This window comes from Mesoplodon mirus (assembly GCF_964341445.2).
Source record: "Mesoplodon mirus genome assembly, chromosome: 4".
In the NCBI taxonomy this organism is placed as follows: Eukaryota; Metazoa; Chordata; class Mammalia; order Artiodactyla; family Ziphiidae; genus Mesoplodon; species Mesoplodon mirus.
In genome coordinates, this window is record NC_138979.1 from 29197797 (window position 1) to 29223392 (window position 25596).

Here is a 25596-nt window from a genome sequence, read left to right on the forward strand (position 1 = left end):
TATATCAGTAATTTAAAGAAACCTGAGAGGAATGTATTCCACTTAAATGAGGGGGGGAGTGAGCTCCCTCAAGTTTTTTAACGCTCCATCCCCTGATTTTCTGAGTCCAAGAGTTTATCTGCTTACATGCTCATCAATTAACAGCCAATGCCCAGTATCAATGTGACATGATTCTGTGCATAAAAATTGGGAAGAATTTCAAAGGTTTATTTTTTAAATCTTTCAAAAGGAAAACATCTGTTCATAAGTTTTGAAAGTAATATGATATAAACAAGCCCTATTCATAAGATAAAAGTCAGAAATAAATTAGGAACTACAAGATTTTTACTCTCAAATACGTTAGTAGATTGGCCCTAAATTGCAAAGTTGGAGCCAGAGGGCCCGGCCTGGGTCTGTGGGGATGGTCCGGGGTTGGGAAGGCACTTCTCCTTTGCTGGTAAAACGAGGAGTCCACCCGAAGCGTCTCTCCCACCAGAGCGTGGGGTGACTCCCCTAACGCTGGACAACAGGTGCCGGAGGGTCCTGAGAGCCCGAGGTCGTGTGCAAATGTGCCTCAGAACCGCGTGGAGTTCCCAACAGAAGTGACACAGGCTGCATGGAATGTGACGTGTGTGCAGAAACATATACATGCACGTGTAAACGTGTCTGTCCAGAAGTGTTACAGGCTGCACAGACCGTGATGTGTGTGCAGATACGCGCGCGCGCGTGCGTGTGTGTGTGTGTGTGTGTGTAACGTAAGCCAAGACTAACCTCCCGCCATCACTACCATCTCCCAAAGCCAGGCTCTGCCCGGCAGCTGCCCCCTCCCCACTCTGCTCACTGCTCGCCGTCGCTCAGGGGGTCCTGCCAACACCTGTGTCAGGTCCAGACGTGCCTCGTGTAGGTCTCAGTGAGGCTGTAACGACGCAGTCGGGAAGGTGTCCATCTGTGTGAATAACCTGACGATGCTGCCTGCTCTGGGTCACCTCAACGAAAAGTGAAGCAATCAACTCACAACAAAGAGGCATTTAAATGCACTAATTTCCTTAAGTCCTTATTTTTATTAGTTACTAATCAGCCCTTCTTCAATGAGGAATTTAAAAAGGATAAATGGAGAAATATTAAATCTCCTCTTACTTTTCAAAACTATCTCTTGAATTTCAAACAACTTTTAAACATATCACCAGGGATCAGTAACTAAATTACTGTATATCCACTACCTACCTCTAAAGCCAAGGTGAGCGAGCAAGAAGGAGGTGGCTCCTCAGCAGCTAACACAGAGACACTCCCAAGATCTTTCCACACAGTGCCCACGTGTGCGAGGTGCACACGCCCACCCGGCAGCTGCCGTGCACCACCACTCATGCCCTCTGCCCATTTCCATGACAAGACAAACATCCACTGATTCATAACCACTGCAGTCAGATCACGTTTCTGAGACCACGGCTGCCACTCCAGTCTCTAGGAATCTGAGCAGTCTTTGGGCAAACAGAGCTGAGAAAATTGGAAATGGGGCAATTTATGGGGAGTTCACTCTGTCAGCCTTGGTTTGATGGCAACCTCAGATATCAACCATCTACTGCCAGAAATTACATAAGTCTCTACACTTCCCCAAATGAAACTGCTTTCAATCTACCCAAGCGAACAGAAGACAGAAGCAGACTCCCAGGCATGTGGGGACGGGGCTGTAAACTGGGGGGAGTTCAGGTTCGAGTTCTGAGGCCCCTGTGGTGCCCCGGGCCTCTCCTTCCTCCAGCAGTCATTGCTACCCCTGTTCCTCCTCCTCATCACGGACGAGGGCTGAAGACCAAGACCAGGAATGACAGACTCTCAGCCCAGCGCAGAGGTCTGCCAACCACCCCTACCTGCCGCCCGCCTCCAGCACAGGCCTGCACACACACTGTGTCGCTGAGCAAGCACAGAATTCAACAGTTAAATCGAACCACCACCCAGTTAAAAGTATCACACTGCCAAAACACTTCTCTTTAAAACTTAGCATAAAGAAAACTGTCAACAGCACGACACAAAATTCAAAGCGACTTTCACCTTCGTAAGCATATGATCTAGAATTTAGATCTCTGGGTACTTGGCAAGAGAAGCATATGAAAATGTCATAACTTTAAAGCAATCATTATAATCTCTAAACTTTTTAAAAAAAGGTTTTTGTTAGATGTCATGTCTTATTTGATTTAGACAAGAAAGTACCTAAGTTCACATTTGGGGAATGAAGTTAAAATCATATGAAAAGAATTAAGGCAAAAAAGAAAGAAACAAAAACCTTTGCATTCTCAGATATTTTACCCATGTTGAGCTAATTTCAGATATTTTCAATGCCAGAGCTTATTCGCACGTGTAAATACTGTCAGCTGGGTACAGACTGGAGTCATCGGCCACCCACAGGGGAAGCTTAATGACCAGTGACTGCCTCAACTGTCAGTCCCTTTTTATAGCAATTGAAACAAAACAAAATGAATCTAAAAAACTGAGGGAGTGACGACTCTACCAAGCTCCACAGGAGGCAGCGGTGCTGGGAGAAGAGGGATCAGGAGCCTCCCTTTAGAGCAGCGGTCCCCAACCTTTTTGGCACCAGGGACCAGTTACGTGGAAGACAATTTTTCCACGGGGCGGGTTTGTTCAGGCAGTAATGGGAGCAATGGTTTAGGCGGTAATGGGAGCGACGGGGAGCAGCAGATGAAGCTTTGCTTGCCCGCTGCTCGCCTCCTGCTGTGCAGCCCGGTTCCTAACAGGCCATGGACCCATACCGGTCTGCGGCCCAGGGGTTGGGGACCCCTGCTTTAGAGGACAGTCTACACGGGCATCTCTCAAGAGCAGCAGTGGTTTTAACCTAAGTATAGGTTTTATTATAGTAGAGCCACTTTCAGGAACGTGTCTGTACCCATAGCCCACAAGGTCAAACTCCAGCCCCACCGACTGAGCGCAAGGTACGCAGAGGAGCCGAGGCACTGTCCCCACCAGGTTGTCTTGAAGTGGCTCACTCCCCGAGTTACACTGTCAGGTGGAAAACACATGAATACATAAGGATTTAGCTCATTTCAGATAAAAAGCACTGGATTTCAATTCCAGCTGATGACAGAAATACATGAGACAGAAACTGCCAAGAGTTGAAATTCCTGTGACATTCCTAATTTTTCCAATTAAACATTTCTATTATTTCCAAGAATAGTACACACTACAATTCCCACTATTAGGAAAATAGTTTGTTATATAAGGATTCTAAAATTACTTTTCATGCAAATTGGTACACCTTGGGTCACTAAAAGCTAGTCTAATAATACAGCCCCCCAATTCCACTAAGTAAATCCTGTTATGTTAAAATTCCTAATATAATGAAGAAATTTCATAATACACAGTGAAAATAAACATAACATACCAAAAAAGAAAAGGGTTCATTTTTTGTCTTTTCTAAAAATTTATGAGGAAAACCTTAAAACAGACCTTCCATCTGGGAGCTCTCTCTCTACCCAGCAAAAATAATGCAGCACAAATCTCAAGGGGACCCATTTGACTACAGATTTTTATCTTACAGTGAAGTGTAACATCTGAAACCCTACTTTCTCAAAAAGGCATAGGAGACTTCCCTGGTGGTCCAGTGGTTAAGATTCCGTGCTCCCAAAGCAGGGGGCCCGGGTTCAATCCCTGGTCAGGGAATTAGATCCCACGTGCCACAACTAAAGATCCCACACCAAGTAACGAAGACCTGGTAAAAGAAAATGAAAAGGGAAAAATAAACTCTCCCCCAGCTCCCAGAGAAACTGGACTGCGGAACTAAGCCAGTAATGTTGAAGCCTATACCACTGCATCTTGCCTTAAGAAAACGCAACACAGAAAATTCAAATTACTCATATAGGCAAGTGAATTATTCACATTATGAAAGATGTGAGAGTCTAACATACTTTACTAAAGAATTTGTGCTGAGTTCCTATAAATAAAAATATGCCCTAAGATAGGCTTTTCCAAAGTGTGTTCCACATCATAGTAATGTGAAATATGTGGTCACATAATTTTAAGAAATACAGCCTCTGTTTAAGTGACGATCCACTGAAAACATTCCACGCGGACTTTTTAGGGAGACAAAAGGAAAGAACAGCAAGGCTCCTGAGAACAGCACTTCTGAGTGTTGCTTTTAATGTTCAGAAAAGAATCGGGTTAAAAGGATCAAGAAAACCACCCCAGAAAACTCAGTCACCTCCCAGCCCAGGAGCAAGCTCTGCAGGCACTGAAGTGAGCTCCCGAGAGGACATCTCAACTGTCTCTGGCTGGAAGTGCAGGCAGGACGGCCAACCCTGGGGCCGGTGGACAGATGGGGACAAGCATGGGGGGTCATGGGCATCCCTACAGATGTGAGGGGAGGCAGGACACCCGGAGCTGCTTGGAGATGTGAGTGATCAAAGTGAACAGCGCTCCCTCTACTCTGGTTTTGATAACGGACGCCTTTTCGTGGGTCCACACTTACATCCCCGTGCAAAGGGAGTACACTCCGTGGGTACCACGTGTCATATGGCTCGACCCCAGAAGACCCATGCCAGACACAAAAAGGCAGCAGTCAAGTCAGGCACTAGGAAGAGTCCTTAGCTGAAAGCCTGTAAAATGTCTCACTTCCTGCTTTTCCAAACTGCAGTCATTCCCAGAGGCTTACAGCTGATGTAACGTGGGATGGTGGTTCCAAAAGGGAGAGAACAGCCTGCAGCCCCACCTGCTGACCACGCGGCCTGCGGCCTCTGCAAGGCCTGCGGGCCCCAGTGCAGCTGCAACCGTAAAGTCGACGGGAAACACAAAAGCCAGCCCCTCACCCGGCCCGCCAATTCACGAAGGCTTGAAAAAAGGTAAAGATTCCTCTTCTTTGACACTTACTGCAGGAAATTAGTGCCAAAGAGAGAACTTTTTAAAATTGATGTTTGTATCTACACATCAACGAAATATGCTAGCTCATCCTAACAGAGCAAAAAAAAAAGAAAACGTAAATACTCTAAGTAAGAGCGGTACTTTACGTATACTCTATTACCATCCAAAAGCTCCTGTGTCCTGGTAGTAAAAGTGAATGCAAGTGTGAACCGACGTCTCAGGTCGGGGTTGGGAGAGGCCCCAGGGGCGGACCCAGCATCCTGTCAACTCTAAGCCGCTCCTGATCCCATTAGAAAAAACAAACCTAAGAAACTGTGTCACACACTGGAAATAAGTCCTTCATCCCCGGTTACACTCCTCGTAAGTGTCTCTCTCCAAAACAGCCATCGTTTTACACACCTACCAGCTGCAAAAACAGACCAACAATTAAACAGGTATTTTAAACATGACACAGTACTTGCTACCCTCCACAATCAGAGAAGACAGGTGGGAACAGGCCACTGCTACCATGCTCTCAAAGCTACACCAGACTCTTCCATCGACTCCCAGTAAGACAAGTAAGTTCTTGGCTTTTTGTGCAAAACAAAAATAAAAACTTTCAGAAGTTAAATAGAGCAACTGAAAATAGAATGTGACCAAAAGACCCTTCAAATAACATGGAGACAGAGCTCCCTGGAACCAAATTCAGAGTCCGGCAATCTTGAGGACCCTGCTTTGGTTTACCCACGGACGGGAAGGAGGCCGTCAGGACTCACCGAATCCTCACCGTGCTCCGCACTCACCAAGGGAGCCTCCTGGATTCTGCCCCCGCAGGCCTACCCTACCCCGTGCGGCAGAGGCGGCTCAAGCGAGCAGGGCAGAGGCCTGTGCGCCACAAAACGGACTGCCTGCCCTCCACGCAAGACTCCTCCACCCGCCCTGGATCTCCGGCCAGATTCTGCTCGGTCCAGGACCACCAGCAGGGCCAGCTCAGTGAGGAGACTGGGGCGGACGGCACAGGGCAAGTCTGGACAGACGGCTGCCGGGCCAGGGCGGCGAGTTGACCAAGTGAGGGTCTCGTGGAAAAGGAGCCACGGGGCGCTCAGCGGTGAATCTGGCACAGCCTGAGCATCGCTCATACTCTCGGCCACAAAGGCCCATCTCTCTCAAGTAGGAGGGTCCGCGAGGCTCCACTAACTCTCAACCATGCCAATGAATAAAGTGCCAGCTATACAGGCAGAAGAAAGGACAGAATCAGCAAAACCATCCTTTCCCAACTCTCGAAGGAATAACTGATTCAGGCAAGGACCCTTGATGACATCAGACCTTTCACTGGGTGGAAGGTCGCTGAGAAACAAGACACACCTCAACATGTCAACCCTCACGGTCGCGGGGACACCTGGCAGACACTACCTGTGGTCCAGGCCAGCATCCCCAGTCATGCAATGATGGGTGGGATGGGGCACACACAGCAGTGGCTATGAGACTTCCGGCAGAAAGGAAGCCGCAGAAGAAATGCAGAGGGTGCACGTTCCACAAGAGACTGGCTTGCATTCCACACACAAACTCGACGTCACAAAAAATAACGATAACAAAATGGGTGGAACTGCCCCAGATTAAAAGAGACCAAGGAACATAGTATCTAAATGTAACGAATGAATCTCAATTAAACCTTAAAAAAACATAAAAGATTCTCTGAGGACAACAGAGATAAATGTGAACATAAGCTGGATGTCAGAAGCTGTCACAGGATGTTTTTTATTTTTCTCAGGTGGAAACGATACCATGATGTTTAGAGAATGTCCTTATTCTCAAAGACACAGGCTCAACCAAAGAAAGTATGAGTGCTTGCTGTACATCCAGCCCTTTGCACATGTGTCTGCAGAGACAGAGGCAAATGTGGAGAAATAAAAATGGGTGATCCTAGGAGAAGGGTAATTGGGATTTGCTGACTATTCTTTCAACTTTTATGTTATGCTTAAACTTTTAAAATGAGAAACTTGGAAAAAAGACGTGTGGACTAAGGAGTAGGGCTGTGCGGGCAGAGTCCTGGCTCGTCCAGTGCACTGTGACCAAACGGTCCCTTCTGCTCCCTGGGCCCTAAGTGACTTGCCTGAAAAGCAGGGAAGAGCAGCTGCTCCTGGGCCCCTAGGCACCCCAGCAGGGTCCCCCCTCCACAAACAGGACCGGCCCCAGGAGGTAGGGACTTGGGGGAGCCCAGGGTCCCCCTAGCAGGAGCATGCCCCTCCGGCAGACGAGGGCCTTCCCACTGAAGCCCACACTCGGCTGGGCAGGTGCTGGGGCTGCACACACCAACCTCTTGACCTCGAGCTTCCGGAAGAACACTGTCCTGGCTTCCTTTTGAACATTTATTAATTTTGAATATTAAATCTAAAATTTAGTACCTAACATTAAACACAGAAAATGGATTCGTTTACAGGACTGTATGACAAAGACAGGAAATCGGACTGGAGCAGCCGACAAGCAGGTTCATCTGTCAAGAAGCGTTTGCTGATATGGCCGTGATCTGGCCTTTACGGACGCGCTGCTGTACAGGAGGGACCCTGCGGGACAGCAGGAGCAGGTGACAGGACATGGTCGGGAGCTGCGGGTGACAGGAGTGCCAGCGGGGGCTACACAGGGCTGCCGGGAGAGGGCCAGACTGCAGGCCGAGGAGCTGGGAGGCTAGGCATCACTCAGTGGGAAGGTCACACGGGGTGAGAACAAGCGTGTAGGGGGCGAGCTGTCGGCATGCAGCTCTGCCCACCAGGCAGAGGGTGGGACGTGGGGACTCTCCCGGAACAGCCCTGCAAAATGCATGATGTCAAGACTAGACAAGAACGAGCCCAGCGCGAGGACGAGGAAGGGCAGGGAACCGCTCTGATGTTCACGCCACGACCCGAGCGTTTCCTGGCCCTCCCCCACCTCCTGCCCACCACCAGTTTCAGGAGGGGACATCAGTGAAATCTTCCAAAATGGAGCTAAGTGTTTTGGGAAAGAGTAGCCATTCTGAAAAACGGTGGAGTTGGAAATTAACACTGAAAATTAAAATAAGAACGGACTCTTAACGTCTACCTGCAGAACTTCTTTCTCGAATAGTTAAAAAGAGACATCTAAGCAACTGAGACTCACTCCGTATGGCCCTGGAAAACATTCACGGAGTGGATGGAAGGGTCCCTGAAGTCCCACAGACGGAAAGTCGTGTCGCGGGAGGAGGTCACCACCAGCCGCTGGGTCGGGTGTGTGCAGCAGTGCGTCAGCTCCTGATCGTGCCCTGCGACAGAGACGAAGGGCAGACGGTCACAGGGAGGCAGGCCCCTGCTGTGCTGCCGGTAAGAGGAGTCGCGGGAATGGTGTGTGGGGTTGAGGTAGGACCCATGTCCCTTCCCCTCATGCATTTGGAAGAGCAGCACAAGTGTGGGTGGGACACTCCTGACCCCGATGGCTGGAAGGTCAGGCAGATCTCCAACAGGCCAAGTGTGTAAATAAGTACAGTTCCAAATTCCGCACTTGCAGAATAACCTCTAATAATACACAGGTGGAGCGCTCGGGAGAACACAACCTTTATCACTCAATGAGGAAAGGCACTCACCGATAAACATGCACAAAGGCCTGTGATGGGCAGAGCTCTGAGACAGCCCAGAGATGCCAACCCTGGTACACACCCTGCAGGATTCCTGCCCTGTGTTTGGGAAGAACCTGCAAATGCTCTGGTAATCTCGGTACATTATAAAGCAAAACAGATTTTGCAGATATAACTAAGGCCCCCAAATCACATGGCTTTGAGTTAATCAAAAGAAAGATTGTCCTGGATGGGCTAGCCAGGTGGACCCTTTTAAAGGGTCCCGGCAGAGATGCTCTCCTGCTGGTCTGGAAGAAAGCCAACAGCACATGGTGAGACGCCTCTGGAGTGGCCACGGGGGACTGAGGGCAGCCTCTGGATGCTGAGAACTGCCCCTAGCTGACAACAGGCAGGAAAACGGATCTCAGTCACGGGCCACAAGAAAAGGAATCCTCCCAACAGCAGTAAGAGGACCCCAGGTCTCAGGTGAGAGCACAGCCCCCACCAACACCTTCACTCCACCCGTGACACCCTGAGAACCAGAGGGTCAGCGAGCATGTGCCCAGAACTCCTGACCCAGGAGCGCAATGTGATAAATTCATGTTATTTTAAGACATTAAGTGTGTGGAAGTTTGTTATAAAGCAAAAGAAAACTAATACAACAACCACATTTAAATATCTAGATACTACATGTATCTAGATGCAATTAACCCCTCCGAAGATAAGATAAATTTAACTGCCAACAGCTCTATTAATCATAAAGGAGCTCTGAAAATCACAGCTGCACCAAGAGAACCAAGAGTCCTTCTAGACGAGACGTCGCCTGCACACAACCGGGAGTGCAGTGCCTGCACACCTGTCAGGGAGTGAACAAGTTCCGACGTCTCCACGTCATACAGGTTCGCCGTTCTGTCCCACGAGGCCGTCACCGCCTGCTTGCCCCCGACCAGCCAGTCGGCGGCTATGACCACTCCCTGGTGGCTCTTAAGTGATGTCAGTGGCGCCCGGATGGTGGGACAGTCGCTGGATGCGTCCGCGTCTGCATCGGGCTCATCCTTGTCGGAGCACTCCACCTCGTCCTCGCCACAGAGCTGCTGCTGGGGGAGAGCAGAGAGGCGGTTCCCTGGGAATCCTGAGCCTGCCAGACACAGCTGCACAATCGCACTGTTACTGTCTGTCCTTCTAGGACTTAACCACCGTTACGACCAACACCAGTGGGTGTCTGGTACTAAGTGGTGCTCAGTGACTGTGTATCAACTTCACCATCTCCTACTTGGCTAAAACCCTGGGTCAACCATAAGAAGAAAAAACGAGGTAGCTACAACATCAAATGAGCTACAGTTCATTTCCACTAACCAATAAAAGGGGAAAATAAAATGATTTTCAACATTTTAAGTTTTCACCACAGATTAGGAGAAATGTCACAAAACTAAACACAATTGAAAATCAATAATTTGTCACAATAAAAAAAGGAACATTCAGTTCTCAGAAGTCTATTTAAAACACGTTTAGAATTCTATTGCTATGTGAATAGACATGAGAGTTCACTTTATTTTCCTACATTATCAATAATCTTTTGTCAAAAGCTAAGGATAAAACAAAAAACCTGGGCTTCCCTGGTGGCGCAGTGGTTGAGAGTCCGCCCGCCGATGCAGGGGACACGGGTTCGTGCCCCACTCCGGGAAGATCCCACATGCCGTGGAGCGGCTGGGCCCGTGAGCTATGGCCGCGGAGCCTGCGCTCCGCAACGGGAGAGGCCACAACAGTGAGAGGCCCGCGTACCACAAAAAAAAAAAAAAAAAAAAAAAAAACCTAATAGTCACCCTAGGCTTCAGGTCTTTAAGAAAATACGGTGTATTCATTCAACAAATATTTATCAGGTGCTTACACGGTGCCAGACCACATGCTGGTCACACAGCAGAGAAGGGGAGATGGCCGCTGCCTGGCATGTCCATGTGGAACTCGTGCAGGAGGTGATGCAGGCCTGGGGCCCCGCCTAACAGAGCATATGGGCCAGCGGGGGGACAAACACACAAGTGGGCACGAGTGCACACACATGGGTATGGGAGCAGATGTCAGGTATGGAAATACATGTCGTGCATACACACACATGGACACACACAGCACACAGATGTATATCATGTATACACACACAGTAGAGGGATGTAACCTGAGCCGAGACTGGCCAGCAAAGCTTAAGAAAACCAGTGCTGCCCATCCAAGCACAAGGCTCGGGCTGGGCAGCAATGAGGGAGCGCCACCTGCTCTTCCTTTCGTGGCAGACCGCAGAGTGGTCCCGGCACCGACCACACCTCAGGTGCATCTCAAATTCAAGCTGGGGCCCCCAGGGAACCTCCAAGCCCTGAGGCAGCAACTTTCAAGCAAGAAAAGTCCCTATATCCAACGCAAACAAAATCCTAAAGAAAATAAAGTCAACCTTACATTCTAAATAAACTATTAGGTTTTTTAATGTAAGTATTATATGTAATATTCCCTCTGACAAAATTGGTGCTTTTTAAATTTTATTTGGAAAAAGAAATCCATACAATGTAAACTCATTTTCTGAACTTTCTGAGCATCAGTCTTCATGCTCACCTCTGCCCTGTCCTCCCCCAGTGCTGTTTCTTGAGTGAACGCGTGCATTAAGCACAGCACATGACAGTTTGGAAATTCCACGAGGGAAAAATCTGTGTTAAAATTAAATACACAATACACTGAATTAAAAATGAATTGTTAAGACCACTTACCTAAGAAAACTCATTCCTACTCATTACTGGAACTCATTACTTAACCCATCTCTAAATAGAACAACATTTAAACGGTTTAAAAAGAGAAAAAGTAAAGGAATATTCACAGGCAGAGATATGAAAACTGGAAGATTACTATCATCCTCTAACAATTACAGCCAAAACGTAAATGGAAACCTAACGTTTGCTCGACTACATGAAATCACTCAGCACCCTCTGCCTGGTGAAACTCCCCCCACCCCCGCTGGAGCAGCACAGGGAAGGGCTGAGCGTTTGTAGACTCTACAGCAAAGAGCCGCCCTCAACAGAAACTAGGAAGATCAAGTCACCAAAAAGGATAACTAAGACCCTGCGTGATTAACCAAAGAAGGTGCATCTGTATCCTACAGGACAAACAAGCATGTAACCGAGTGGCTTGTGGTTTAAACCTGTGGATTCATTCTTCTCAACATGCAACCTCTTTTGTTATGAACATTAAAACTTTACCCACGTGAGACATTCACAGAAAGATAGACAAGTTGAAAAGACAGAGGGCTATGTACCAGATGAAGGAACAAGATAAAACCCCAGAAAAACAACTAAATGAAGTGGAGATGGGCAACCTTCAGAAAAAGAATTCAGAATAATGATAGTGAAGATGATCCAGGACCTCGGAAAAAGAATGGAGGCAAAGATAGAGAAGATGCAAGAAATGTTTAACAAAGATCTAGAAGAATTAAAGAACAAACAGAGATGAACAACGCAATAACTGAAATGAAAAATATACTAGAAGGAATCAATAGCAGAATAACTGAGGCAGAAGAACGGATAAGTGACCTGGAAGACAGAATCGTGGAATTCACTGCTGTGGAACAGAATAAAGAAAAAACAATGAAAAGAAATGAAGAGAGCCTAAGAGACCTCTGGGACAACATTAAACGCCAACAACATTCGCATCATAGGGGTCCCAGAAGGAGAAGAGAGAGAGAAAGGACCAGAGAAAATATTTGAAGAGATTATAGTAGAAAACTTCCCTAACATGGGAAAGGAAATATCCACCCAAGTCCAGGAAGTGCAGAGAGTCCCATACAGGATAAACCCAAGGAGAAACACGCTGAAACACACAGTAATCAAATTGGCAATTAAAGACAAAGAAAAATTATTGAAAGCAGCAAGGGAAAAATGACAAATAACATACAAGGGAACTCCCATAAGGTTAACAGCTGATTTCTCAGCAGAAACTCTACAAGCCAGAAGGGAGTGGCATGATATACTTAAAGTGATGAAAGGGAAGAACCTACAACTAAGGTTACTCTACCTGGCAAGGATCTCATTCAGATTCGATGGAGAAATCAAAACTTTTACAGACAAGCAAAAGCTAAGAGAATTCAGCACCACCAAACCAGCTCTACAACAAATGCTAAAGGAACTTCTCTAAGTGGGAAACACAAGAGAAGAAAAGGATCTACAAAAACAATTAAGAAAATGGTCATAGGAACATACATATCGATAATTACCTTAAATGTGAATGAATTAAATACTCCAACCAAAAGACACAGGCTTGCTGAATGGATACAAAAACAAGACCCATATATATGCTGTCTAAGAGAGACCCACTTCAGACCTAGGGACACATTCAGACTGAAAGTGAGGGGATGGAAAGAGATATTCCATGCAAATGGAAATCAAAAGAAAGCTGGAGTAGCAATACTCATATCAGATAAAATAGACTTTAAAATAAAGAATGTTACAAGAGACAAGGAAGGACACTACATAATGATCAAGGGATCAATCCAAGAAGAAGATGTAACAATTATAAATATATATGCACCCAACATAGGAGCACCTCAATACATAAGGCAACTGCTAAGAGCTATAAAAGAGGAAATCGACAGTAACACAATAATAGTGGGGGACCTTAACACCTCACTTACACCAATGGACAGATCATCCAAACAGAAAATTAACAAGGAAAGGAAACACAAGCTTTAAATGACACAATAGATGAGATAGATTTAATTGATATTAATAGGACATTCCATCCAAAAACAGCAGATGACACTTTCTTCTCAAGTGCGCACGGAACATTCTCCAGGATAGATCACATCTTGGGTCACAAATCAAGCCTCAGTAAATTTAAGAAAATTGAAATCATATCAAGCATCTTTTCTGACCACAATGCTATGAGATTAGAAATCAGTTACAGGGAAAAAAAAACGTAAAAAACACAAACACATGGAGGCTAAACGTTACTAAATAACCAAGAGATCACTGAAGAAATCAAAGAGGAAATCAGAAAATACCTAGAGATAAATGACAATGAAAACATGACAATCCAAAACCTATGGGATGCAGCAAAAGCAGTTCTAAGAGGGAGGTTTATAGCTATACAAGCCTACCTCATGAAACAAGAAAAATCTAAAATAAACAATCTAAGCTTACACCTAAAGGAACTAGAGAAAGAAGAACAAACAAAAGCCAAAGTTAGCAGAAGGACAGAAATCATAAAGATCAGATCAGAAATAAATGAAAAAGAAATGAAGGAAATGATAGCAAAGATCAATAAAACTAAAAGCTGGTTCTTTGAGAAGATAATCAAAATTGATAAACCATTAGCCAGACTCATCAAGGAAAACAGGGAGAAGACTCAAATCAATAGAACTACAAATGAAAAAGGAGAAGGAACAACTGACACTGCAGAAATACAAAGGATCATGAGAGATTACTACAAGCCACTCTATGCCAATAAAATGGACAATCTGGAAGAAATGGACAAATTCTTAGAAATGCACAATCTTCCGAGACTGAACCAGGAAAAAACAGAAAATATGAACAGATCAATCACAAGCACTGAAATTGAAACTGTACTGTGAATAAAAATCTTCCAATAAACAAAAGCCCAGAACCAGATGGCTTCACAGGCAAATTCTATCAAACATTTAGAGAAGAGCTAACATCCATCCTTCTCAAACTCTTCCAAAATATAGCAGAGGGAGGAACACTCTCAAACTCTACGAGGCCACCATCACCCTGATATCAAAACCAGACAAAGATGTCACAAAAAAGTAAACAACAGACCAATATCACTGATGAATATAGATGCAAATATCCTCAACAAAATACTGGCAAACAGAATCCAACAGCACATTAAAAAGATCATACACCGTGATCAAGTGGGGTTTATCCCAAGAATGCAAGGATTCTTCAATATACACAAATCAATCAATGTGATACACATTAACAAACTGAAGGAGAAAAACCATATGATCATCTCAATAGATGCAGAGAGCTTTTGACAAAATTCAACACCCATTTAGAATAAAAAACCCTCCAGAAAGTAGGCATAGAGGGAACTTACCTCAACATAATAAAGGCCATATATGACAAACCCACAGCCAACATCATCCTCAATGGTGAAAAACTGAAACCATTTCCTCTAAGATCAGGAACAAGACAAGGCTGCCCACTCTCACCACTATTATTCAACATAGTTTTGGAAGTTTTAGCCACAGCAGTTAGAGAAGAAAAAGAAATAAAAGGAATCCAAATCAGAAAAGAAGTAAAGCTGCCACTGTTTGCAGATGACATGATACTATACATAGAGAATCCTAAAGATGCTACCAGAAAACTGCTAGAGCTAATCAATGAATTTGGTAAAGTAGCAGGATACAAAATTAATGCACAGAAATCTCTTGCATTCCTATACACTAATGATGAAAAATCTGAAAGTGAAATTAAGGAAACACTCCCGTTTACCACAGCAACAAAAAGAATATTTAGGAATAAATATACCTAAGGAGACAAAAGACCTGTATGCAGAAAATTATAACACACTGATGAAAGAAATTAAAGATGATAAATAGATGGAGAGATATACCAAGTTCTTGGATTGGAAGAATCAACATTGTGAAAATGACTATACTACTCAAAGCAGTTTACAGATTCAATGCAATCCCTATCAAACTACCAGAGGCATTTTTCACAGAACTAGAACAAAAAATTTCACAATCTGTATGGAAACATAAAAGACCCTGAATAGCCAAAGGTATCTTGAGAAAGAAAAACGAAGCTGGAGGAATCAGGCTCGTGGACTTCACGCTATACTACAAAGCTACAGTAATCAAGACAGTATAGTACTGGCACAAAAACAGAAATATAGTACAATGGCACAGAATAGAAAGCCCAGAGATAAACCCACACACCTATGGTCAACTAATCTATAAAAAAGGAGGCAAGGATATACAATGGAGAAAAGACAGTCTTTTAAATAAGCGGTGCTTGGAAAACTGGACAGCTACATGTAAAAGAATGAAATTAAACACTCCCTAACCCATACACAAAAATAAACTCAAAATGGATTAGAGACCTAAATGTAAGACCGCACACTATAAAACTCTTAGAGGAAAACATAGGAAAAACATTCTTTGACATAAATCACAGCAAGATCTTTTTGGATCTACCTCCTAGAGTAATGGAAATAAAAACAAAAATAAACAAATGGGACCTAATGAAACTTAAAAGCTTTTGCAAAGCAAAGGAAACTACAAACAAGACGAAAAGACAACCATGAGAATGGGAAAAACTATTTGCAAACGTATCAACAAAGGATTAATCTCTAATATATATAAACAGCTCATGTAGCTCAATATTAAAAAAACAAACAACCCAATCAAAAAATGGGCAGAAGACCTAAATAGACATTTCTCCAAAGAGGACATACAGACGGCCAAGAAGCACATGAAAAGATGCTCAACATCACTCATTATTAGAGAAATACAAATCAAAACTACAGTGAGGTAACACCTCACACCAGTTAGAATGGGCATCATCAGAAAATCTACAAACAACAAATGCTGGAGAGGGTGTGGAGAAAAGGGAACCCTCTTGTACTGTTGGTGGGAATGTAAACTGATACAGCCACTATGGAGAACAGTATGGAGGTTCCTTAAAAAACTAAAAACAGAATAACCATATGACCCAGCAATCCCACTACTAGGCATATATCCAGAGAAAACCATAATTCAAAGACACATGTTGGGGCTTCCCTGGTGGTGCAGTGGTTGAGAGTCCGCCTGCCGATGCAGGGGACATGGGTTCGTGCCCCAGTCCAGGAAGATCCCACATGCCGCAGCGCGGCTGGACCCGTGAGCCATGGCCGCTGAGCCTGCGCATCCAGAGCCTGTGTTCCGCAACAGGAGAGGCCACGACAGTGAGAGGCCCGCATACAGCAAAAAAAAAAAAAAAAAAAGACACATGCACCCCAATGTTCATGTCTGTGCTATTTACAATAGCCAGGTCATGGAAGCAACCCTAAATGCCCACTGACAGACAAATGGATAAAGATGTGGTACATATATAGATGGAATATTACTCAGCCATAAAAAGGAACGAAATTGGGTCATTTGTAGAGATATGGATGAATCTAGAGACTGTCACACAGAGTGAAGTAAGTCAGAAAGAGAAAACCAAATATCGTACATTAACGCATATATGTGGAACCTATAAAAATGGTACAGATGAACTGGTTTGCAGGGCAGAAATAGAGACACAGATGTAGAGAACAAACGTATGAACACCAAGGGGGAAAGTGGCATGGGGGTGGTGGTGTGATGAATTGGGCGATTGGGATTGACATGTATATACTGATGTGTATAAAATGGATGACTAATAAGAACCTGCTGTATAAAAAAATAAATAAAATTAAATTTTAAAAAAAGAAGGAAGCAGGCACACACAAAAAAAAAACTTTACCCACATAAAAATGATATCACATGGGGCTTCCCTGGTGGCGCAGTGGTTGAGAGTCCGCCTGCCGATGCAGGGGACACGGGTTCGTGCCCCGATCCCGGAAGATCCCACATGCCGTGGAGCAGCTGGGCCCGCGAGCCATGGCCGCGGAGCCTGTGTGTCCGGAGCCTGTGCTCCGCAACGGGAGAGGCCACAGCAGTGAGAGGCCCGCGTACAGCAAAAAAAAAAAAAAAAAAAAAAAAAAAAAAAAAAAAATGATATCACATGCACCAGTGACGTACAGGATTTATCTCACATGAAAGACAGACAAGTCTAAAATCAAATACATAAAATATTAAGAAGTATAACTTAACCATAAAATTTTAAAGAAGTAATGTAAATGTTTAACATTTGTGGAAAGGAAAGTGAAAGCAAACACACCCGGATATAGACAGAGACTCGGCCCTGGTCCACTCGGCAGCCAGGCTGGGGGCGGCACTCTGGTGACTGCTCACGTCCTGGCTGGCAGGTGTCCTCACATGGCCTCTCCTCGGTGCGTGCAAGAAGGTACAGGGAGCCCTCAGGTGTCTCTTCTACAGACACTGATCCTACTGGATAAGGGCCCCACCCTTGTGACCTTATTTGACCTTAATGACTGCCTTAGAGGCCCATCTCCAAATACAGCCCCATGGGGGGTTTAGGACTCTAACCTATGAGTTTTGGGGACACACACATTCGGCCCACAACACAAATTATAAGTTTATCCTAAAACTCACAAGCATCCAGAACCTACCAACATACCCCATATCGTGCTTTCAGGGTAAGTAAATGTGCTGCTTACACTAGTGTCGGCTGCAGGCTGCGGAGTGGGCAGCTGAACCGCGTACCTCCAGACATGGGCGGTCTGATCTCCAGAAGCTGAGGAGAGAAAGAGGGGAAATTACCCGAGGTGCAAACATGCGCTGGCTAGGCTCCTGCTAAGTTCTGTACCTGAGGGATTACAAGTGACTGACTATACTTAAACAGCTACCTCTGAGACTACGTAATGCTACTGAGAATAGCAAAAGTACACAAAGATAATGATGACCTATAAAAATAACCCCCTTCATCTTAGGGTGGAAAGCTGTGAAGGTTCAGAGAAAATTTACAAGTTTCAGATTTTATTCTCCATCTGGCCAACCTAAGAAAACAGAAACCCAAAACTACAGTAACGCAAGGGCACGTTCCCATTCACTGAACCTGGATGCACCCCACAGCTGGCCATGCAGCCCCTGGTACTGAGACCTTGCTATCACCAGCCAGGCCGTAAGGCGATGCTTGGACTTGGGAAAGACAGAGGGCAGCTGAGGGGTACAGGCAGTCCCACAGACGTGCGAAAGGGCCACCTCCACTGCCCCCACGAGAGCACCGTCTGAACCCCACCTTCTCTGCGTGGCTGCACAGCTTCCCCAAGGCAGCAAATGGCGGCATGTGTCTTGTGGCGTCGAATGGATTTAGCGCCTGACCTGCCCATCTCCCTCCGAGTCAGCATCCTGTCCAAACCCCTGTCTGGCGCTCCACTCTCCAGGCCACTAGTTTGTTTCCATTTCCCACTGCAGCTTCCTGACGTGTCTCGATTTCATCCCCTTCATTCCAGCCTGGTTGTCACTGGTCTCCGTCTTCCCAACCACAAAACAAATGGCCCACATAACTAGGTTAAACTCCTGGCCTCCTTTACTCCCCAGATGTTGATTCAGGCATCCACTAGCTCTGTGGGGGAGGTCTGTTAAAACTGGACCCTCAAAAGGACCCTGCCACCTGATTGACTTGAGTGTAAGAGCACTGATTAGTCCCACTTCTGTCCTCTGTCCTGGGGTCAGCAGAACTGGCCCATGGGCCAAATCCAGGCAGCCACCCACCCTGTAAACACAAACAAGGGTCACTGCCCACTGCCATATCCCCTCATCCGTGCACCATCTCTGCTGCTTCCGTGGCAACGGAGCTGAGCAGCTGTGACTCAGACCGTGTGGCCTCAAGATGAAAACAGTTACTTCTGGTCCTTTACGGAAAAGCTTGCTGACCTCTGGTCTAGACAAACACTCGTCCTTCAGGTTACCATCCGTGTCCCCAAAACACCATGGGGGTCCACAGGTGTCAGACAGTTTTATGGAAAAACTCAATATAAGGTGTCATTTTATTTTTTCTTAATTTTTATTTTAATTTATTTACTTATTTTTGGCTGCGTTGGGTCTTCGTTGCTGCACACGGGCTTTTTTTTTTAATTTATTTATTTTATTTATTTTTGGCGGCACTGAGTCTTCGTTGCTGCACATGGGCTTTCTCTAGTTGCGGCGAGCAGGGGCTACTCTTCGTTGCAGTGTACGGGCTTCTCATTGCAATGGCTTCTCTTGTTGCAGAGCACGGACTCTAGGTGCATGGGCTTCAGTAGTTGCAGCACACGGGGCTCAGTAGCTGTGGTGCACGGGCTTAGCTGCTCCCCAGCATATGGGACCTTCCCAGACCAGGGCTCAAACCTGTGTCCCCTGCATTGGCAGGCAGATTCTTAACCACTGTGCCACCAGGGAAGTCCCTATAATCAAGGTGTTTTTAAACTATGTGAAATGAAGACAAACCAAGGTACCACAGCTCTTTCCAGGAGAACTGCCTGGGAAGGGGTAAAGATGTGGGCCTGCAGAGAGCCCGACTCGGGGCTGCTAAATTCCTCATCTCTGTGCCGACAGGGCGTCAGAGAAGCGAGCACATTCCCGCGAGCAGGAAGAGCGGGTGGCAGGGATGGGATTCGTAAAAAGACCTCCAGGAGAACGCGGCCGAGTTCAAGCTGACATCAAGTCAAGTTCACCTAATTCGCGATCCACTACTCATTTAAGAAAAAAGTACCCCTCAGTGTAGTTTTCTTTATTCATTTCTCATGCAATTTGTAAAATGTCTACTAACGACTAACTTCTGTGAAAGGCGTGGCTAATCCTGATGCTACTGATGAGAAAGGAATGATGACAACTGTTTTCAGATCAGCAATAACCGTTCAATAAATAAAAAACCAAAATCAACATACCAGTGAGAGCCAACTGTTCTGATGGATGAAATTTAATGGAGTTTACTGCAAAATAAAAATATTACAGAAACAGGTTTAAAATAAGAACATGTCAATATTTATTATAATTACAGTATGTATTGCAAAGTCAAATTAAAAACTAAAGGAACTATGATAGTTCAATATTAAATATCCTAATTCAGTTAAACTATGAATAAACATGTAAGTTAAAGAGAACAGAGGTAGTGCCACGTGGCGTGGCCAAAAAAAAAAAGAGGTACAATACAAAGTAACTAAATGTGAACTACCAAACTGCTCAAGAATAGGCTACACAGAAAAAGGATATTAATAATCTATTTTTTATACATAGGGAAGTCAACTAGAGTTAAAAGTAAACCAGGATGAAGAAAGAAAACATAATTATAACAAGCAGAGGCAGATTATGGTAGTGCACACTGTTTATTGCCTACCCAGCTGCCCACAAGCCCACCCTTCCAAAAACCCAGTCTATTCTGTTCCAGAAGACTCAGGAACTCAGAGAAGGCAAGCCCCTGATGGCCCAGGGACGGTTCGGATAGGAATGGATCGGGACCAGATGAGGACAGTTATGATACCCTCCCAGTCTCCTCTCCAGATGGAGGAATCTGCCCGAGGTGTCCTGGGGAGGCTCCGGCCCCATGACAATGCTGCCCAGAGACTGACCGGTCCTGAGCCTGCCTGCCTGCCGAGGAGCTCTCCTCAGGCAGACGAGAGGCTGGAAGGGTGGAGGTCACTGTTCTCGGTCGGCAGCTCCCGGTCACCCCAACACAGGCCGACCCAAGGCACTGGAGAGCCAGCCCACACCCCCCACAGCCCAGACACAGGATGTACAGGGAGCTTCCCAAACCTCAGCAAGTTCTCTCTTCCACTAAGACTCTGTCAGGTACGCCATGAGATTGATACTTTTCTAAGAATCTGAAAAATGCTAGAAGATGCTCTTTTACCATTAACACTAGACCAGAGAGAACTGTGGGAAGAGCTGGTGAAAACTGTGACTGCCTTAAAAATGTTAAATAGAAAATGCCCCAAATAAACACTACTAACAAACAGTATTAATGCTCCCAATTTCAACCATCAACTGTTACTTTCTGGTATCTATGTGAACTCCAGCAAATCAGTGATGCAAGCAGGAACATTTGTAATCTCACGGATGACCACGAGGTTTAAGTGAAGAACACAGGCAACGTGCTTAGCCAAGAATCCGGCAAATGGTGGGCGCCAACGACCACCAGCTGCAGGGCCAGTTTATTCTCAGTACTGTTTACACAGACGTGGGGCGGGGGGACCCCAGTACGTGTGGGTGCGATGAGGCCTTAAAGCCCAAAGTCAGCAGGTCGGGCCAACCCACAGCCCCACCAGCAGCTTATTCACAGCACAGCTAATGTCAATTACAGCAGCCACATGAGGAATAGAAGAGAGGGGGCCAGAGACCACAGTTCCTTATAACAAGCTCCAAGATCATGTGTGTCTAACAAGACACATGCCCGCACCTGGCCGGCTCCACTCGGCTCCCTAATGCCAGGGGTTGGGGGTGCGTAGGGGGAGAGGGCACAAACCTCGGCACCTCCTCTCTGGAGGCAGCTCTGCCAGTCCACAGGTGGGTACACTCTGCTCAGAGGACCCAAGAGGAAGGAGGCAGGCGCCAGGCACGTCAACCCACCTGCAGGGAGCTGTGCTGATTAAAAACCCCAGGGCTCCACACCCCCCTGTTACAGTAACTCAGTCACACAATCAGTACCACCAGGTGGAAAAGGCAGAAGCAGGGCGTAAACATGACAAAGACAGTGCCCAAAGCAGCCTGTGCTCTGCTCTCTCCTCAGACTCCTCCAAGTGCACGACAAGTCTAGAAAGAAACAGGCACAAACTCATAGCAACAGAGGCGGAAGACAGTGAGAAGAGGCACCCGGGAAACACCAGGGTGCAGACACAAGGGTGACCACAGGGGGCCAACAGGACACAGGGGTGATGGCACCTGAGTGGACACGGGGGTGATTGCAGGTGACTGAGTGGACATGGGGGTACATTTCTAGACTGCCAAGTCCCACCAAATGTCCAACACAATGTTTTTTTTAAGAAGACCTAAAAGAAAAATCCTAAAGTCTTCAAGAGACAAATATCCATCTACCTACGAAGGACGAAGATTCAAAAGAGCATTATTAGACTTTTAATATCAATCCTGAAAGCTATGATAAAACAAGTCAGGGGCTTCCCTGGTGGCGTAGTGGTTAAGAATCTGCCTGCCAATGCAGGGGACACAGGTTCAATCCCTGGTCTGGGAAAATCCCACATGCCATGGAGCAACTAGGCCTGCATGCCACAACTACTGAGCCCACACGTCACAACTACTGAAGCCCACATACCTAGAGCCCGAGCTCCACAACAAGAGAAGCCCCTGCTCACCGCAACTAGAGAAAGCCTGTGCGCATCAACAGAGACCCAACGCAGCCAAAAATAAATAAACAAATACATTTATAATAAATTAAAAATTAAAAAATTTTTAAAAAGAAAAAAAAAAGGTAAGCAGAGCACTACCTTCATCTCTTCCTACATAGAAGACTACACTCAGCCAAACCACCCGTCAAGTGTAAAGGTAAAATACATTCTTCAAGCATCTTATAGTCTCAAAATTTTCCTGTAAGACCCTTTAAGAAAGAAGCTAATGAAAGACAGGCTTCCCTGAAGAAAGAGAAAGAAGAGGGTCCAGAAGACAGGAGGTGACAGAGGGCAGAGGTGGAGAGAAAGCCCAGGAGGACACAGGAGGTAGACTGCAGGCATCTGTGCTACAGCCCTGGGTACCAACTGTCAGAAGGAGGGGAGGCTTCAGGGAGGGGCCAGAGTGACAGCAAAGGAACACAGACATGCAGGGAATGCCACATGTCAGGCAGATCTGCATGGAACGAGGCCAAAATAAAAGGCCACTATTCCCTTCAGAAGAAGCAAAACTGGGGATTCCAAGTAAGGTACGTGCTTGGGAGCTGTGAACTATATGGATGCAGCCACAAGTACGTAAAACCTGAACATCCATTTAAATGGAAGTTGAGCCATAACCATTTCACGATGACAAGGAGCACAGAGGGATGGAGGGAGGAAGCAGGCCAATCTCCTTCTCCTTAGAAAGAGTCACTTCCTTGTAGAAAACTCCAAAATTAAGAATTAATAAGATAGACCACTTTTTTAAATGGAAGAAAAAAGCAAACTATTTAAAACTGTTAAAAGTGGTCGCCTTTTGAGAAGTGAAAATGAGGAGTGAGGAGGGATGAGCAGAAGACTGCTGTGAATTTTTTACACAGGCTGGCTAACACTTTAATTTTTAGGTTGTCTATTTAGCCTGTCACATCCACTGCAGGCAGCAGCAGCCACCCAGACACAGACCTGGGGGAAGACAGTGGGTCCCGGCTGGAGGGGACGGCAGACGAGGCAGGAGTGTATGTGGGGCGGGGGGACGTTCCATGTGGGAAGGTAGAAGCTGGTTCTCATGCTGAGGCGACAGGGACAGACAAGAGCAGGTGCCCTAAGAGGAGGAGGAGCCTGGCCACGGCCCTGACGGGACAGCAGGTACTCCCTCCCCCAACAGGACGGAAGACACGCAGAGGAAGGGGTTTCACCCAAGTCCGTGGGGGACACACCTAACCCTGGAGGTGGAGGGCGGACACCACCGCCAAGCCTGTCTGCAGGGGTGAGGGGTGAGGGAGCCGAGGGCAGCGTGACACATGGCTTGGAGCCGGGGCGCTGGGAGGAACAGAGACATCTGCCCACCGGTGCCCGCAGGAAAAAGCCCCACATCCACACCCACCAGGATCCCAGGGGCTGACACACAAAGCACCTCTGCACCCGAGGACCCTCCCAATGGAACACAGTTCGTGATGCTAGTGCACGTGTTCCAGCTCCAAAGTATGCACTGGCCGGCTTTCTACGCCACCCTTGGGACGACGCTGTTCAGGGAGCTGAGCTGCCCCTTCATGAAGCTCACACAGTCAGAGGCAGAGGCCCGGCCCTCCCTCTGAGAGGACACCCCGTGGTCCCACTGCTCACCTGACCCCACGTGGCCCGTGTACTTGGCGAGGCTCCGCCCCGTCTCGATGCTCCACAGCAGAGCCGTGTGATCTGCAAGATTCAAATGAACATGAGTGAGCTGCCGATTTTATGGTCTTTTTAATAAAAGAGGAAGATAAAAATTCTAAAACTGAGAAGTTACGTCACCACCAGTACCTCGTACAACTGTGCTCAAACTCCTCTGTGATCCAACTGATCCGAGAGAATAGGGGGCCGGTGACCCGTCCGAGGCCACAGAACCGGCAGGGGGAACCTAGAGACCTGAATGCGTAGGCACCGTGCACTGCCGGCACCAGGCTGGGGACTTGGGACACAGGGGTCACTTGAGTCAAGGGCTCGTTATTTTGTTGAAATATTAAGACATTTCAGAATATCAAGCTATATTCAAATGCAAGTAGCATCCAAAACCAGTTACAAATTATTTGAGATAATACACGCTCTTTGGACCTCTCCTCTCTGGGTAATAAAAAGATAAAAAGGAGACTTAATAAGGGAAACCCGAAACAAAATGCAGATTTTCCAAGTGAGATTTCAGAAATATCAGAAAAGGGTCTCTGTATTCTTTTCTTAAACTGTAATTTCCAAAACAATCTGGGGTGCTCATATATGAACACAGTCTTAAACAAAAGAAAAAACTTTCTTCATCATTCTAATGACGTTAGCATTTCCTATTTCTACTATAAAAGGTAGGAGCTAGTGAGTAACTTTTCACAGGCTGGCAGTCATTTTCCACAAGTGAGCACATTTTTAATTTTAGGAATTTTTTTCTGAAGGGTTATTAGGTTACGCACCTTAACTAGCTCTCAAAAGCATCTCCTCTCCAGTGAGGAGAAAGGGGGGTCTCTCTAACGCCACCCTGGGGCTCCTGACGGCGGACTCCTCTACATGCTTAGGTTTCAACGCCACTCGGCCACTTCCGCTTCCAGGGCAGGCCACGCCCGCCAGCAGTGAGGCTGGTGTGGACTCACCGGCAGACGCGGTCCCCAGCACCACAGGCTGCGTCCTCGCCACACTGACGTCCCAGATGCCATCCCTGTGGCCGATGTACTCCTTCACGAGCTGGCACACTGCCCTGGACGTGGTAGTCTTGAAGCTGGAGACAATCTGAAATTGTGATGGGAATTTACTGAGCGAATGTGTTTAAAAAAAAAAATAAGACAGCATGTCTTGAAGAGGCATAAATCACTGAATAGAAAATTTGAAATGTTACAGCAACACAACATAGGTGCAGCTGGATCTCACATAGCAGGAAGGAAGTCCTTATGAAGGTCTCGGAAGAACCCCACGATCCCCCTACTTCCAATGCTTGCCTACCTGTGTACCTTACATGTCCTCTCCCACAAATCCAAACCATCAGACAAAATATCCAAATTTTCAAAAAAAAAAAAAAAGATGTAGCAGGACATGAAAAACTTAGGAAGGTATACCCCAAACCCTTAACACTAATTATTCTTATTATCTGGGAACTTGTGCTTTTTTATTTTTGGTAATTCATACCAACCACATATTATCAGGAGGAAAAGAGTCCAAGGTAGGGGAGGAAACAAAAGACAACACTTGTAATAGATGAGGTTACTGAGCATAGGCTCGGCACCAGCCCTGCACTAGGCTGTCACTCTGCTCCTGTATGACACAAA

At 46.2% G+C, this 25596-nt stretch overlaps 1 protein-coding gene across 4 annotated transcripts in view; it reads right to left on the reverse strand.

The window, feature by feature from the left end:
• WDR37 (WD repeat domain 37) overlaps nt 1-25596 on the reverse strand; it is a 57521-nt gene that overhangs the window by 9557 nt on the left and 22368 nt on the right. For 3 of the 4 annotated variants that reach the window (XM_082617255.1, XM_082617256.1, XM_082617258.1), the window contains 6 exons: nt 24928-25063; nt 23939-24010; nt 19889-19933; nt 17678-17754; nt 9240-9480; nt 7954-8095 (listed from right to left, as the gene is read on the reverse strand). In XM_082617255.1, the coding sequence (XP_082473381.1) occupies nt 7954-8095; nt 9240-9480; nt 17678-17754; nt 19889-19933; nt 23939-24010; nt 24928-25063 (713 nt within the window). The remainder of the gene's footprint in view (nt 1-7953; nt 8096-9239; nt 9481-17677; nt 17755-19888; nt 19934-23938; nt 24011-24927; nt 25064-25596) is intronic. The other variant, XM_082617257.1, reaches the window with a different exon arrangement.